At 41.1% G+C, this 16,780-nt stretch overlaps 1 protein-coding gene across 2 annotated transcripts; it reads left to right on the forward strand.

The window, feature by feature from the left end:
• Positions 1-2,134: 2,134 nt before the first annotated feature.
• LOC131241213 (cytochrome b561 and DOMON domain-containing protein At3g61750-like) lies at positions 2,135-15,343 on the forward strand. 2 transcript variants are annotated; one of them, XM_058239946.1, is made up of 5 exons: positions 2,139-2,535; positions 3,935-4,328; positions 7,273-7,556; positions 8,574-8,872; positions 15,031-15,177. In XM_058239946.1, exons 1-4 carry the CDS (start codon positions 2,317-2,319, stop codon positions 8,859-8,861), a joined length of 1,185 nt encoding a protein of 394 aa, XP_058095929.1. In that variant the 5' UTR covers positions 2,139-2,316; the 3' UTR covers positions 8,862-8,872; positions 15,031-15,177. The 2 variants fall into 2 exon arrangements, with proteins under 2 accessions (XP_058095930.1, XP_058095929.1); XM_058239947.1 differs by lacking the exon at positions 8,574-8,872 and having other exon boundaries at positions 2,135-2,535; positions 15,031-15,343.
• Positions 15,344-16,780: the final 1,437 nt, after the last annotated feature.

Raw genomic sequence — 16,780 nt, forward strand, 5'->3', positions numbered from 1 at the left:
GGCAAGACAAGAGTAGTTGGTAAGAATTCAAAAGCAAACTAATTAGTTGATCAAGCGACTGATAGCCATTCATGAGATCTAGCAAGTAATCGATGGTCATTTTAGAGGTCGATCAAGCGGCTAATTGCCATCCAGGAGCTCAATCGAGCGACTGATAGTAATTTAAGAGTTCGAACGAGTGGCTAGTGAGGAGTCCTGGAGCAGTTACTAAGATAGGTGGTAATGAAATCAACAGTTATAGCAATTGTTAGAATGTGAGAAACATCCAGAAAGTCAAATAGTGCTAAAATGGTTATAACAACCGTCAAAATGTGAGAAAAATTTAGATGATTATGATAAAACTATAAATAGAAGAGGAAAACAAGAATAAGATTTTATCTCATGCCAACCCAATTAAAACCAAACATTTTTTTTCAATTATCTTTCAATTATTAGTCAATTATATTTTTTAGTGTAATCGCTTTACTTTTTTTGCTAAGTAAATTACATTTATTAGTGTAATCATTTACTTTTAGCTTGTTATCTACGTTCCGTAGTGTAATCTGTATTATTGAATTTATCTATAACTGATAATTTTATCTATAATTTGAATTTATGATCGCACATTGAATTCAATTCTACTTCAAGAGAGATTTTATCGCTGTTCTTCATGACGGATTGTAAGAATTCTTTTCTCATTTGTTTTTACTTGTACTGGAAAATAAATTTGTATGAAAGTCAAATGTGTATCTGAATATCATCAAATTATATTTATATATTAAGGGAGTGATTGAATAGGTGATTAATTTCATTAGATTTTGGTTATACACTATGTTGTTGCCTATCTCGACAATTAAGGTTAGAGTTATTCGGTTTGATTTTAGTCACAAATCTAATTCTGACACGCCGAGACATTCTAACAACCGAAAACTAGTGGCAATAATAACACATAAATTTAAAATTTTTAGGTCTAATATTTTGAAATGGTCCATGTGAGTGTTGAAGTAGCCTAAGGTTTTTAGCACAACTTGCGGATCCGCGAGGTGGGTGGATACCTAAGTGTGGGGCCCACCATGATGCATGTGCCTTACATATGTGACAGCCATCTGTTTTGACTGCTTATTTTGGGCATGATACAGAAAAAATGAAGCATATTCACACCTTAGGTGGGCTACACAACTGGAAACATTGGTGATCGACCATTAAAAACTTTTTGTGGGCCACAAAAGTTTTGGATCATGCTGATATTAGTGTGGTCCGTTCATCCAGGTCATTCTGACCTTATCAACAGGTTGGATGACAAATAAACTTTTGATGACTCTAAAGAAGTTTTTAAGGGTGGGTATTCAATCCCCTCTCTTTCCATTGGTGTGGTCCACATAACATTTAGATCTACTTCATTTCTTGGATCATGCCTTAAAATGAGCTGTCAAAACAGATGAACGGTGTGGATGTAAGGCACACACAATAAGGTGGGATCACGGTCAGGGATCCACAAGCCGCCATTGGATTTTGTTATCAAGGACAAAAAAAAAGGTGATGTAACTCCGGTAGGTACTGCTCCGCATAGCGGATTAGGTGTGGATTTGACGCAGGTGAAGTCGTTTTCCCATGCTAGGGAAAGTAAACCCGGTTGGTGCTGCTCCGTAGAGAGGATTAGCCGATTAGGTGTCACTTGGATTCGGTGTTGCCCTCTCTGTGGGCCCACATTCATGTACGTATTGTATATCCAAGCCGTAAATCAGTTTTTCCAGCTCATTTTAGGGCATGGACCCAAAAAATGAAGTAGATCCAAATAGAAAGTGGACCACACCACATGAATCAGTGCTGATTGAAGCGCTGCCATTAAAAAATTCTTAGGGCCCAACACGATGTTTACTTGCCATCGATCCTGTTTACAAGGTCACACAGATCTGGACTGAGGGAAAACTGATCCAAAACTTCCATGGACCCAAGAAATTTTTAATGGTGGTGTGGTCCACTTGAGATTTGGATCAACTTCATTTTTGGGACCATGATCTAAAATAACCTGGAAAAATTGATGGACGGCGTGGATATACACCGAATCCGCTCCCCTTACTGTGAATTACGCAAGCGTTTTCCAACCAGAAAAATCCGTGGCAGACTGCCAATCTGGCGGGAAAGATGATTACCCGCCACGACCAACCTCTTCCCAATATAACGACCACCACCATCACAACAACCATGGCCATCACCGTCACCATCACCACCACCGTCGATGACTTCGGTTACAAGGGACAGCAACCTTCCAACCGCTCCCGTTCCCAATCATAACCGCTACTCTGCATCTTCCACAACCCCAGAACTCCAAGAACCATGGCAGGAGAAGATTCCAGAGAGAAATCTCTCTCCAGATTCTTCTCTTCTGCTGTCATCATTGCTCTGTTCCTCCTCTTTCTCTCTTCTGTCGAGAAGATCGCCGTGAATGCACAGACGGACAGTTGCAATTTGGATCTGAGCAGCTTCCTTCCATCTCCTTTCAACGTCTCTTCCGATCTGATCTGTAGGCGTGTTTGGAACAATTTCGTCCTGCGGGTAAGCCCATATGGCGACGATGGACGGCTGTAATCCTTTCATTTGATTGAATTGGGGTGTTTACCTTTGATCTTGCGGTAAAAATGTCGAGAGATGTATTGATTTTCAAGTTTGCAATGATACTGCTTAGTTCTTGCGAATGCTGCAGAATTTGAAAATCTTCAAAACTTTGATTTTTATTTCTTTTTTCTCTGTTGTTTTCCCCCTCTTGTGATTGCATGATCTAATGTAGTGAGATCAATATGTGGAGTTTCTAATCTGACGTTGTTCATTACAATGTAACTGCATCTGTGGATGGGGCCTACAAAGCCTCACGGTCAGATGATCCAAACTGTCCATCATAGCGACTATGGATGGCCTTGTGGACAGAAATCATGCCAATTGGGCTAGTCCACCCGCGAATCAATGGACATTTCTTACTGATAATAGACCATTGGCTCTCTCTCTCTCTCTCTCTCTCTCTCTCTCTCTCTCTACTGGAATGCTGTCAATCCAATGGTTAGGATCACCTGATCTATGTGGCTTTTGGACTTTGGCCTCATCTGTAGTTGGCTGACGGGATGGTTAGCTCTGATCTTCTGAGCATGTAGTCATGTGGATCCCATCCATGTATGCAGAAGCAGTTAACCTTCATCAGGATTAACAAAAGAAGAGATGGTGGATCATAATTGAAAATATGAAATTGTTGGCTGAATTAGGGATAAGCATGTGTGGAAGGAATCATGGCCTTAGATTATTATTATTATTATTTTTTGGGTAGGAATTTTAAAGCAAGGCGAAGAGGAAAGAGATGGTTGGAAGCATGTCTCCTATATATGGATGCATTGGTCATTAGAGGAAAAATGAGAGAAAATAGAGAAAAATATAGAAGTAGGAGAGATGCCATTTACCGAGAAATGCCACATGTAATTGGAACCCAAAGACAAATGATGAATTACAGTACTAAACGTTTGAATCTAATTACCCATGAGAAACTGAAACATCTAAAATAATCTGAAAGGGGATTCATCTTTCTCTATTCAGTTGGAGAGAGATATTGGGCTTGTTTCTTCATTAAAAAGATCATGAAGAACTCTGTTTGAAATTCTTTTAAAAAGATTATGAAGAAATTCATTTTTGAATGTTTTCTCACTTGTGGCATTGATGCATTGGAAACACTTTCGAATAAATAACCGCATCACTTCATTTTCTTCTCGGAATTTTCTTTGTGGCAGTTCTGAATCGGAGCTTTAAGTATGATGCATTGTCATAGCTAATACATTCAGCTCATATCAAAAGATATGAATACTCTTTTAGGAATGAGTTTGTGTCCTCATCCATTTTCCTTGTATATTTGTTTATGACATTAGCAGGGCTCTCTGTGCCTCTATTTTTCTGATTTGTTAACGTTCTGTTCCAGTACTCCCAGAGCACAGATGGTGCTTTGAGAATTGTATTATCCACCGTATACACCAGTGGATGGGTTGGAATGGGATTCTCAAAGGATGGAATGATGGTGGGTTCCAGTGCCATGGTGGGTTGGATTGCTAAAGATGGCAAAGCAAATATTAAACAATACCTTTTGAGTGGTACATCTCCATTGCAAGTGATAGCGGATAAGGGCCAATTGCAAGCAACTAGTCCACCTGTTGTTGTTCTTAATGGGGTAAACATATTCCTAGCATTTCAATTGAAGTTTTCTACGCCTCTTTCTATGCAACCACTTATATTTGCCTTTGCAAGTGCAACACCAAACCAGTATCAGCTAGCAGTCCATGACGACAAGGCAAGTGTTGTCTTCGACTTCTCTGCAGGTTTGTTACTTAGCATTATTGTTGTCAGAAATTTTTGCTATACAATTATCAATCACAACATGCATTTCAACCTAATTGTACAGAATCTTGCAACCACAACATTTCTGTTTTAAAGGCAGAATTCTGGCATTACTTGTGTTTATATTTCCATCCTTTGTGACCCATTTACTTGTGTTAGTTAAATCCATAGGATTAAGTAGTAAATCAGTTTACAATTTGTAATGTCGGCATGCCCCTATGTAGATCAGTGACCTGCTCAAAAATCCTCCTCGCACCTCTGATGCTGCCCCTATCTATTAGGAGGGGCTTCTACTGACTCCCAAAAGGAGAGATCGTCGAATCCCGTATGAGAGAGAAGCCTGGGCCTGCTTGGATATGTTGTTCCCTCGGAATGGGTGGCTTATAGCAAGGGATAAGTGGATACCAACATGGAAGTCTCTTTCGTATGGAGATTGAAAAGGAATTGACTCCCAATGGTGTTCTGAAGGAGTGGGTCCGCAACCCAGTCAATCTGGAAGAGCACCAACCGAATAAGGGTTGATATGGTGGAAGAAGGAAAATGGGAATGGTGTCAAAGCGTTTTGCAGATATGTAGCTGTTAATTTATTGATGGTTGTCTAGATTTGTTTCTTTGATCCCACTGCTGGTAAGATCAGCCTTAAGTCTAAACTGCTAACCTGTTGAACACCATCACCATAGTCTTGCCCAGCTAAGGGTGTTAGTGGAAAGAGAATGAATTTTTAGACCTTTAGGCACTCTTGGCAGCTAAGCTGTGTAGATAGTTCCTGCTATATCACTAAGGGTGGAATGTTTGGATGTGAAGTGGCCCCAAATACCTTATATGAATGTCCAATTGAGGCATTAGGTTCTCTGAGGAGTCCTCTTGGTCTTTCGTGCTGCTAGCGAGTATCGAGCTTGAGGTTGACTGTACATGGTAGGGACCCAACAGGCTTACCATGGGCGGTGGCATTGGTGGTACCTTGGGGCGTCTTTGAAATGTGCAGAGGCCTCAGATATAAGTGCAGGAATATGGCTGGCAATAGGCGAGGGCGGGGTCCAGCAAAATCAAAATTTTGAATAGGCCAGCCTGACGAGTTCAAAATCCAGGCTGGGGTCTGAGCCCATTGCCAGGCCTATGTGGGATTATGGTGATGTTGTGACATGCTGTGACGAGATTTGTGAGTGTGTGGTATTTTTTATTCTCTTATCAAATTTGAATCGTTTCTTATATGAAAGAAGAACATTTTCTATTAGGGGAAATATATCCATTTATTAATTTCATCTTCCAAGTAGTTCAAATTTGACTCAGAAGCCTGGAGCAAATTCAAAGGAAACAAGGGGTAAATGAATGGATTTGTTTCTGTAACTCATCTCCTCGAGATCATGTTTCCCTATTAGTTCTCTGATTTAATTTTCATGTTTATCTTACATTTTCTTCATTCTTACCCCATGTTTTCCCTTTTTTTCTTGGATTCAATTTCGGGAAAGCTGAGTTTGATGTTTTCATTTTTTTTTTCCCATCCAGAACTAGTTTCCTTGTGACTTCGCTTCTAGTCATGCACAATGAATTTGACCCTGCCAGCTTCTTCAATTTGTTTTAGTGTTTGATAATCCTTGCAACATTTTCCCAACTTGTTGGTAGGGCGACATCTTCTCTCATTTCCATTCCCTGGAAACTACTACATTGGTATTTGTGATCTTCCTAAAAAACTGGCTTTTACAGATGTTAATCACATATTCAACTTAGGCAAGATTTCTTTCACATTTTGGGCCATTTTGGTAGCTATGGCATCATTTTTCATGTTTGTTGAACTATAATGGGGGCAGGTTTGTCTTTAATCTATTTTGTTCTGCATGTCTGCATACAACAAGTGCAAAATGGTAGCTTTTGCAAGGTCATTAATGCATGGTCATTTTCACAATGGGCTCGAGTGGGGTAGCATATGGGATGCGGGGACACACTCAGGGTGGCCGGCCCATGTGAGGAGGATGGCTTGTGTGAGGCAATACCCATGTGATTTGGGGCCCACGAGGGGGGTTCGATTGAGGTCCTAACCCATGCGATGTGGGGCCTGGGCTATGAGATAAAGGGATTAATTCGTCATGCTCTATCATTCCAAGCTTTTAGAGCAAAGTGGTTGATTGTCCTGCATCAAAGTGGTATGAGAGCGGGAGATCTCGTGTTCGAGACTCCTCACTGGGGGTGATTAATGCAAGGGCATGTTATGTGTTTATATATTCTAGGTTATTTATTCTTAATGCAAGTTACTTCTAGACCTTTGTTTTCATGTAGAGGCTGAGATTGTGACTAATGGAAAACCTTACTGAATCCTATTTAGCATTGCATCTTCCCAAAGTGGCAGATTTCCCACTTTAACATGGTGTTCCCTTTATTTTCAATGTCTATCAGCGAACCCCACTCTTCAATTAAATGAATCTGTTTTCTTCTCCTGCCAGGATTAGCCATAAGTGAGTTCAGAACACTTGACTTCTGCTTACCTAAACTTTATTGCTTCCCTTATATCCAGTTTAATATGTTTACTCCTCTTGATTTTGATTTTGATTTTTTAGATTTTTTATATTTTTAATTTGTTGCCACATCTTGATTACGTTTCATATTCATAGTTGCTTCTGTTCAATGGTAGCTTCATTTTATTTATTATAATTATTATTCTTTGTAGTTGTTTAGTTAGTTGCTATAGACTTTTCATTTTCAGCCAACTATTACCCTCTACTCCTCTTTTCCTTCTGCATGTTTATATTGTTGTTATTTAGGATGCATTTGGTTGCACTAAATAGAAATATCATGAAATTTAATGATATTTAGTGCAACCAAACGCATCCTTATGCATCAATTAAATTCTGATGGGCATAAAAGGGCCTAATGACCTTGCAATACTATCCAACACAAGAAGCTTATACACCCGAAATTATTCTGTGACAGGTACTTCATCTGTTTCCTCCTCTGCTTCCCAGCTGAAGATGAACCATGGGGCACTGGCTGTATTTGGATGGGGAGTACTCCTACCAGTAGGGGCAATTATCGCAAGATATTGCAGACAGTGGGATCCACAGTGGTTTTATCTTCATTCGGTCATTCAGTTCGTGGGATTTCTCTTTGGGCTTGCGAGCGTGGTGGCTGGAATTTCACTCTATAATAAAATCCATGCCAATGTCCCAGAACACAGAGCACTTGGAATCATTATCTTTGTTCTTGGAACTCTTCAGGTTGGTGAATCGCTGCCACATACCTATTTTATGCATTTCTTTAACCATAATTTTACTAGCCAAACTTGTATTCTCTTATACTTCTAATTGAATGTTCTTTTTCCTATGGGGTTTAAATTTTTTATCGAATCTAGATTAGTTTGATTTTACTGTTTCAACTAAATTCAGACACTGTATTTTACAATGATGAAGATCCTCTCAGAGAATAGCTAGAGTCTAAATTTTAAAACAAATCCCAAAGATTAGTTTGGCCCATCATCCTTGGATGCTGTTTGGGGCCCAGACAAACATGATCATCAATCTATTTCCAACCCCTTATCAGAATCTCTAGTTCAAATCCTATTGGGATTCAATCACTTCCCAAAAAGAAAGGCTAAAGACACCCAACTTAAAAGGGGGCAGAACTGGGAAATTTAGTGTTTATGTATTAGTGATTTGTCTATGTATGGAGATCTGGTGAGAAATGTTGTTGGTCATGGCAAGATAATCGTCATTCGCTTGGAAAAGAACAGCAAATAATCACAATTTCAGAAACCACAGGTGTAAACTATTCATTCCATTTAAACATTTGTAATGGCGGAGGTATTTTGTGTACCCCCTACCTCCAATGATCAATATCATCATTAGTTTTGAAAAATCGCTCCAACACTTGCAGCATATAACATGCTTGAATTCTCTTCTAGCCACTCAAGTTTCACTTCCAGAGTGTGTCATATATTTTCTCTGTAGATATGTATGCCCGCGCCTTCATGAACAAGGGTATCCATGTAGTTGTGTTACAATCAAATGATTTAAAAGCCTAGCTTGATGTGTTCCATCAGTCCTGGGACTTTTTAAATATTAGTTAGGTACTTAACAAGTTGTGCTTGTTTATACTTTTCCTTGGTTGCCACCAATCCAGATTCTATTTCTTCATTTTTTTTTTTTAACATTTTGAATATGGTGATAGACATTCTATATATAACACATTAACTCATCCCAGCCCATTAAAGCATATCTGGTACTTGAATGCATCAGGTAAGTGCATTTTTCTTACGGCCAATGAAAGACGCCAAGATCCGCAGGTACTGGAACTGGTACCATCACGGGATTGGGAGGCTCGTGCTCTTCCTTGGGGCAGTGAATATCATTGTCGGGCTGGGAGTGGGAGGTGCACCCAAAACTGTGAAAACAGGTTATGGGTTTATCCTTGGCATTATCCTAATCACAGTCATTGTTTCGGAGATGATTTTGCGAATCAAACGGTCCAGGAAGTCTGCTGATCCTCCAGCCTTCCAAATGCATCCCACCTCAATTGTGAGTTAGGATACTTCAAGGTAAAAGGACTTTCTAATTTTAAATTTTTTCTAATTTTATTTTAACAGCAGAAGTTAGGCATTGTTGTAAAAGAAGGAAAGAAAAGAAAATATTTAATATTCCTTTTTCTACCTCTTTGGAACTGTCATGAGTGTTGGGCCATGCTTTTGAGGTATGACTTCCATTAGGAGATTGTATCAGAGGGAAACGTGATTAAGATTCTTGATTATTTTTACAGAAATGACCATAACCTTCACATTAATGACTGAAATTATCACAAAATGTAAATGTGCAATTGTCTTTTGAAATTCTCCAGGCATGTTGATTTATAGCCTGTTGTGTTTGCTTAAACATACATTTTTCATTCTGGGCTTCTTGAAGGGAAGGTTGTTTACATGGGGGATTCCGTCATTGATGGTAGGCTATGGGCATCAATGGTTATTAATTTTTCTTGGAAAGATTTAGAATGTCCGATTGAAGGAGTTAATCAGATGAAATGAGAGTAAATGCATGGGAATTAAAGTAATTTATGGAAATGAAATAAAATGGGATTAAATGAGCTTGTAAATGAAGTACTTTTGGGGAGAGGATTTGGAAGTAAATTGGGTGAAATGCCCTTTTGAGCTCTCTTGGAGAGTCGCACAAGTAAACATAGGTGCTGCTACGCACATGCCTGTCATACACCTTGTACGCTGATGATACTCAAAATAATGCAATTATCGACTACATCACTAAAATCACACCAATAGAATGATCCAAACCGTCCAAAGGTTGATCATTTAAATGGACGGTTAAAAACCATTAGCAAATTTGTTGTTTGTGATCTTTACGACTGTAGCCCCACTGAGGCTCAAAATCTCTTCATTTTTGGCAAAAGTATATATTTTAAGGGCTTACAATTGTTCTATTAATCATGTATGTTCCTGAGAATATATTGAAAATTTTCAATACATTTCAATTCCTTCCATTAACTTCAATCCAAATGAAAATTTTAAATTTCAAACGCATTTCAATTACTCCCATCAAAACACAACTGACTAAGCTATTTACTGCCAACTCATTTACCTCCAATTCAATTTCCCATCTACCTCCATTTATAATCTCTCGAGTGAAATATTCAGATTTCTAATGCATTTCATTTACTCTCATCCAAACACAACTGAGTAAGCCATTTACTCCCAATTCATTTAATTCCAATTTCATTTCTCATTTATCATTTACTTCCATTTATAAGCTCCCAAAACTCGCCTTTGGAAGTAGTTAGTAGAACTGGCCTGAACCCCGCTCTCCTTGGGCAGGGTTTCTGATGAATATGCGGGCTTCTGGACTCGGGCTTAGTTTGAGTCTGCCTGCCATATTGCCTCAGCCCAACCCAGCTCACGTAATGCCATTTCCCTATTGGAGTGGGTATTTTGTTAGGGAATCTGGCTAGGTATGGGCCGATCTCTTTTGCCTCGTTGATTGGCTGATCTGGGCCTGGAGTTGCATCTTTTAGTTTGTATGCCGGGATGGGCTTGGTTCGGGTCCTGAGCTTATGGGCTGGTCTTGACAGCCTCGTTGAAATGGGAAACTGTGTATTCATGGGAGTGCATTAGGTGCTGCTCTGGCCTCAGCCGAGATGATGCGGCCCTTACATTGGATCTCACCTTGATGTATTTATTATATATCCACACCGTCCATCCATTTTTCCATATCAGAGACAAATCTCAGGTGGACCCTACTACAAGAAACAGTGGTTACTGAACATTCCACCGTTAAAAACTTCTTAGGTTCCACCGTAATGTTTCGGTAATATTTATTTGCCATCTAAACCGTTGATAAAGTCAAAAAAACTTAGTTGAAAAAAATAAAAATATATATAAGCTTGATCCAGAACATTTGTGCATCACGAGAAGTTTTTAGTGGTCAGTCACTTTCCTGCAGTATGGTCCACAACGCATGCATGATGGTGGGCCCACCTGTAAGGGCCGCACCGTCTTGCGTTAGGCCCGGGCTGCACCTAATCCGCTCCCGTATTCCATACGGAAATCTCTCTGGTTTGCAGTGCAGTTTTCCAGGGTTCAGTTACGCGAAAAAGTGGAAGTCAACGGTAGCTTTATTTCCTCAGAGCATGTGGGTAACGGCACACGTGTCAGAGATCTGGGCCATTCATCAGATAGTATGCACTGTGAACATGACATGTACTTAAAAAAACAGTGTGGTGACTCATCAAGTGAGCCTCACATGTACACTGAATTTGACCGTTGATGTTTTTTCTCTAACAGCCCATTTTTTTTTCTAGCGCATGTTTGACCTGCTTGATTGGCCCCACTCATTGAATCATGATGATCGTGATGTGGGGCCCACTTCCATCCATATGGCTGAGGACACTGTCCTGATCTTTCACACGAGGATCATGCAATTCCTTGTAAACGAAAGTAGAAATGTTATGAGACACCTCATGCAAGGAGAGAGTGAATCATTGGAGTGGTGAAGCAGGACGCGGATTAGCCACTGTCAGGTTGAGTAGTGAAACTCGCTATTGAAGTGACGTCACCAAGTTACGTGGCTGCCACCATGATTTATGTGTTGTATCTACACCGTCGATGCATTTGGAGAGATCACTTCAAAGAATGAAGCAGATCCAAGGGTAGAGTGGACCCCACCACAAAAAAAAAGTGGGTAGAGTGGTGCCACCGTTAAACTTTCCAAAGGTTCACTACGTGTTTATTTGAGACTCAACTTTTTCATGTGTTCACGCCGACATCAAAGAAAGGAAAACACAAATATAAGCTTGGAGTTTTTAACGGTGGGCGTCACTCTCTCCACTGTTTTCTGTGATAGGTTCATTTAAACATTGGATATGAGTTATTGTTTGAATCATGCCCTCATACGATCCTTCCAAATATATAGATGGTGTGGATACAAACCATACATCATGGAAGGGACTAGGTGATGTCACTTCAGTAGCTAGCCCAGCTGCTTAACCTGTCATTAGCTAATCTGCGTCCTGGACGCGTGTCAACTAGGACGCATAGCTACTGAACTCGAAGGCTACTGAAGTGATGTCATCAGTTCTGCGGGCTCTATCAAGATGTATTTCTTGTATCCACCCAGTCCATCCAATTTTCAATTTTAGAGATAATTTTAGATCAAGGTCCAAATCTCAAGTAAACCCCACCACATAAAAAAGTGGGGATTGAACGCCTATCATTAAAAACTTCTCTAGGCCACAGAAGTTACAGAGCAAGCTGATATTTATCATTTCCCTTATTTCATGTCTTTGTTAACTTATAAACAGGTTGGATCTCAAATAAACATCATGGTGGGCCCTTGTAAGGTTTCAACGGTGGACGTCACTGTCCCCACTGTTTGATGTGGTGGGGTCAACTTGAGCTTTGGTTCTCCCTCATTCTTTAGAACAAGACTTAAAATGATCCCTCCAAGTGTACGGATGGTGTGGATAAAGCACATACATTATGTTGGACCCAAAGAACGTGGTAACGTCACTTCGGTAGCCAGACTCGCTACTGTGGGATTCAGTAGCTAATCCGCGTCCTGTCAACTCAGCTCACGTGTGTGGAGTTCAGGCCAACCAATTTAGGTGGTGCTGACCCCAAAATGCCCTGCCCCCGTGAATGAGGCAAGTCGGCGCTGCTGATGGCTCCAGTCAATATGACAAAAAAAGGACAGTGGACCAGTCTGGTTTCTGAGCGATGGTCCAACGGCCATAGTTCAGTATACGCTTGTGGTCCAATTGATGAGTGGACCAGTCTGGCTGAGCGATGGGATGATCATATCTTGTCCCACAGGGTGCATGGCACGGATCTCATACACGTTCACGTTGGCTCGTGTCAACCGGTTCACCTCCTCGATCTCTCACCCAAATGACTCTAGCACTGGTCATTTATCTCCAACCCAAAAGATGAATATCAGATGATCTCAACCATCCATCCATAGGATTGTGAAAATGCATGGCAGATCCGTTGAAACAAAAAGGGTTCCATTGGGCTATTGTTTGGGATGCTAAGGTTTACTTACCTATGGACCGGATCTGATAATCATAACCATCCACTGCATTACTAAAGTCCCTCAACAAAACAGATTTTATGACAAAATGGCACAATAATAACCTTTCATTGGTTGCATGCAAATAAATGGTTGGTCCAAAAGAGGCTGAAGATTGGGTGGACAGGATCTTCCAAATATTGTAGACTTTTGGGAGCAGATCCTTCCATGGTTGGGCCCATCAGATCAACAGTCTGCATTAACTAGACTGTGGGCCCCGCTATTACAAAATGCAAGCCCACTAATAAGATGTATATCCCCGTGTTGGGGTTAGCCATGCCCGAGCGTCTCGGTCGAACCGGCCCACCTTACCGGCCAAGTGCTAATAAGCCAGGCCAGGCTTTGTTGTCAAGTCGGGTCCTATCTGTCTCAAAACAAATACCCGACCCACCAAGAAGACTTTTTAAATCCAGTTCAGATAGGCTGGACACGAGATGGGCCACGCCAAGCCACCAACAGGTGATCTCTCCGTGTAATCAGGGTAAGCTTTCCGAGAGAATTGGCTTCTTCAAACGTGGCCCATCTACGGTGGATCCCGTGATATGAACGGTCGAGGTGCATTGCCACTTATGCATACAGATTGTCATAACCCTGCCAGACTACAATGTTTAAAATACTCAGCGGAAGCAGATTGCGTGGTGTACCACACACCACCGACCTCGGTGGTGTTTGACGTCACCAAGTTATGTGGGCCCACCGTAATGTATGTGTTACATCCACACCGTACATAAAATGAAGAAGATCCAAAGCTCAATTGGACCACACCTCAGAAAACACCGGGACATTGATGCCCACTATTGAAACCTTCTTAGGGCCCACCATGATGTTTATTTTCCATTCAAACTGTTCATTAGGTCATACAGACTTAGATGAAGGGGAAAAAACACATATCAGCTTGATCCAAAACTTCTGTAGCTCCCAAGAAGTTTTCAATGGTAGACATTAATTCCCACTATTTTATGTGGTGTGGTCCACTTGATATTTGGATGTACCTCGTTTTTTTAATCATGCCCTAAAATGATCACTCAAAATGTATGGACGATTTGGATATAACACATGCATCATGATAGGCCCCTCAGAATTTGGTGACGTCAACACACTAGTGTGGCACACCACGCAATCCGCGAACATATTCGGCATTCGGAAAGAATTTGAATTTTCGTCGGGGAGTGATTTGATTCTCTGGCAGTGTATGACGCTTGGTACGCAGGCACTCGGAATTTGAACACGTGGCATGTATTAACTAAAACTATACCGAGTAAATTGTGGAACATACTCTCTCTAAGCCAGAACCCAGAAATTAGATTGGTTGAGTAATCCTGATATCTGATTCGTGGACATTTGTTTGTTGAAGTAGGACCATTAGATATTTTTCATTTTTAACCATTAAATAAATCTCCACCATTCTGATAGTTAGATAATTAAATAATTGCAAGTTCTATTTCATGATACATCTATCTGAGACTCATCGTCCGCACAGTTTAATTTGAATTTAGTTTAGCTACGTATGCAGTTTCTAAGTAATTTCTATATGCATGCGTATCATCCATCACACTCCGACAGAGTATCAATTGTTTTCGAGAAATTGACCACTGTAAATTCACCGTTTAACCAGCGTCTTTTCTGAACCACCTCAAACTCGTATTCCCAGTCTAAATCTCTCACGTACGGATAGACTAATTGAGGTCGAAAATACAACTAGCTTTTTCGAAAATACAGCTAGCTTTGAAAAGCAGGAGTATTTTCGTCCTCAGACTGGGAAAGTAAGTTTAGGAGCGTTTGGAAAAAACGCTGGGTGAAAGGTGGCCTCACAGTGGTCAATTTCTCAATTTTTCCTCATTTCATGAATATGGATTGTAGGTGACGCGATGCGATGCTTTGCACCGGCTACATGGGTTTTTAATAGCTTCCACTTCCACTGGGTCCATGTTTGGGTAATACAGACCGTTGTTCTGTTGCATTCCACACCGATAATCTCACAGATCAAGAGATCCTAGAATCCATAGCAATTTTCAATTGAATGTGGATCAATGCTACATCTTCAATTTGTAGCCCACAAATCTAAAGGGTAAGATTATTCTAACAAGATATTTATTTTTGGACATGGACCATCCGTTGTTGAATGCTGTAGATCAGAGCTCTCGACTATCAGAAGATGGCCCCACTTGTCAGAATTGAAAAACACGTATCCTGCGCAGAGCATCGCGTTGGATTGAGTAGTTCCATTTGCTAGTCCTCCGGACCACCGGAAAGATGCCTTTCCTCTCTCTTCCGTCTGAAGCATCTAGAAATCTCGAATGTTTGGAATACAGAACAGAGGCGCTCGTTGAATTACGAAAATATACTGCTGTCGTTGTATGGAGGAGGAGAAAAACTTCGATACTCTGGCAGAGTGTGATGGATGATACACAGGCACTTCGAATAAACAGCCTAAATTATGTTCCCAAGTTTTTTTTTTTTTCACACGCGCACACACCCCCAAATTGTGCTCTCCAGTTTAGGCGTACAAGTAATCGAAAATTACGTTTATCTGATCATCTGATTGTCTGATTAGTGGACAGTTGTTAGACAGTTAGGAATAAAAACATCCAACGGTCTTACTTCAATAAACAAGCGTCCAAGAATAAGCGGTTAAGATTATTTGATTAATCTGATTTTGGGGTTGTGATTTAACGACAGTAATTCCCACAAGCTAATGTATGTCTATGGTACAATGAGTACCTTCGTATTAAGCGTCATATGCAACCAGAGCATCAAATGACTTCTGATGGAGAGCCGCTGCCTTACTTGAATTGTCTTTTTCTTTTGGGGCTGCCTGCCTCACGCAGGAGTTTAGAATCCAATAATGAGACGCAAGTACACAAGCGTGTCCCGCAAGATAACGGCATCCATCCCCTCTAATTCCACTGTTATCTGGTCTGTGCCTTTGCCTCGAGATTCTCGACACGTGTCGCCTACCCAAAATGAACGGATGCAGTTGTCATTTTCAAGGGTCACTGTCCCCCAAAAGTTGCTGACATCAGGTGGGCCACCACCACCTTTGTTGCATCTGGATCGTCAAATTGACTAAATGGACACTTTTGTCCTCTCTCAGTTTCTATCTCAAACCACGCGTGGTCCCACCTCTCGCGCCCCCACACGCACACTCCGCCCCGAGAAATCCGATGATCAGCTCATCAGATGGCACACGTTCGGAAATTGTACGGTGGAGATCAAGTACAAGTTTATAGCCAACAGCCCACATTCAACATACATGGGTCGGTCCCGATGGACTCCTTGGATCTAGTACAATGTCAGCAGACGTGGGCCACTCCTGATGAACGCTCTGGATCGAGCATACGTGCCAAAAGTCTGCATGTGTGATCAATTGTATTTTGTAATAAACAAGCGCGGATGGAAAAAGGCATTCCTCAGGCTGGACATACGTAGCTGCACCCACAATCGTAGTGCAGGTGGCCAAACGCACGAGATTAGGACCGTTCATCTGATCGAGCACAGTCTCTGGTCCTGTCTGGCAAATGGAAGGTTTTTTCCCTGTTCAATTTTGACCGTTGGATGGCCTTTTCACGTACATCTTGCAATCAGTGGCTAAGATTACTCGAATCGCTGCAATTTTCAGGACACCACTAATTCACTATAGGAGACAAGAGTTGAAGTGTCCAGATCTTTCACATGTGTGCCACATGTACGATGAATGGGTCGCAGACCTATTCGCGCACAGGAAACCCGCATTTTGATTGGTTCCCACAAGCGGTGGGACCCACGCTAAGGAAGTATGTTCGCCATTTCCAAGACCCCCTCTGTTGATGCAGATGCCACCACCTGAAAAACAGCGAAACGATCACATACAAGCGTGAGACTCGTGTGGAGCATTCCATCCA

This window comes from Magnolia sinica, chromosome 3 (genome assembly GCF_029962835.1).
Source record: "Magnolia sinica isolate HGM2019 chromosome 3, MsV1, whole genome shotgun sequence".
In the NCBI taxonomy this organism is placed as follows: domain Eukaryota; kingdom Viridiplantae; phylum Streptophyta; class Magnoliopsida; order Magnoliales; family Magnoliaceae; genus Magnolia; species Magnolia sinica.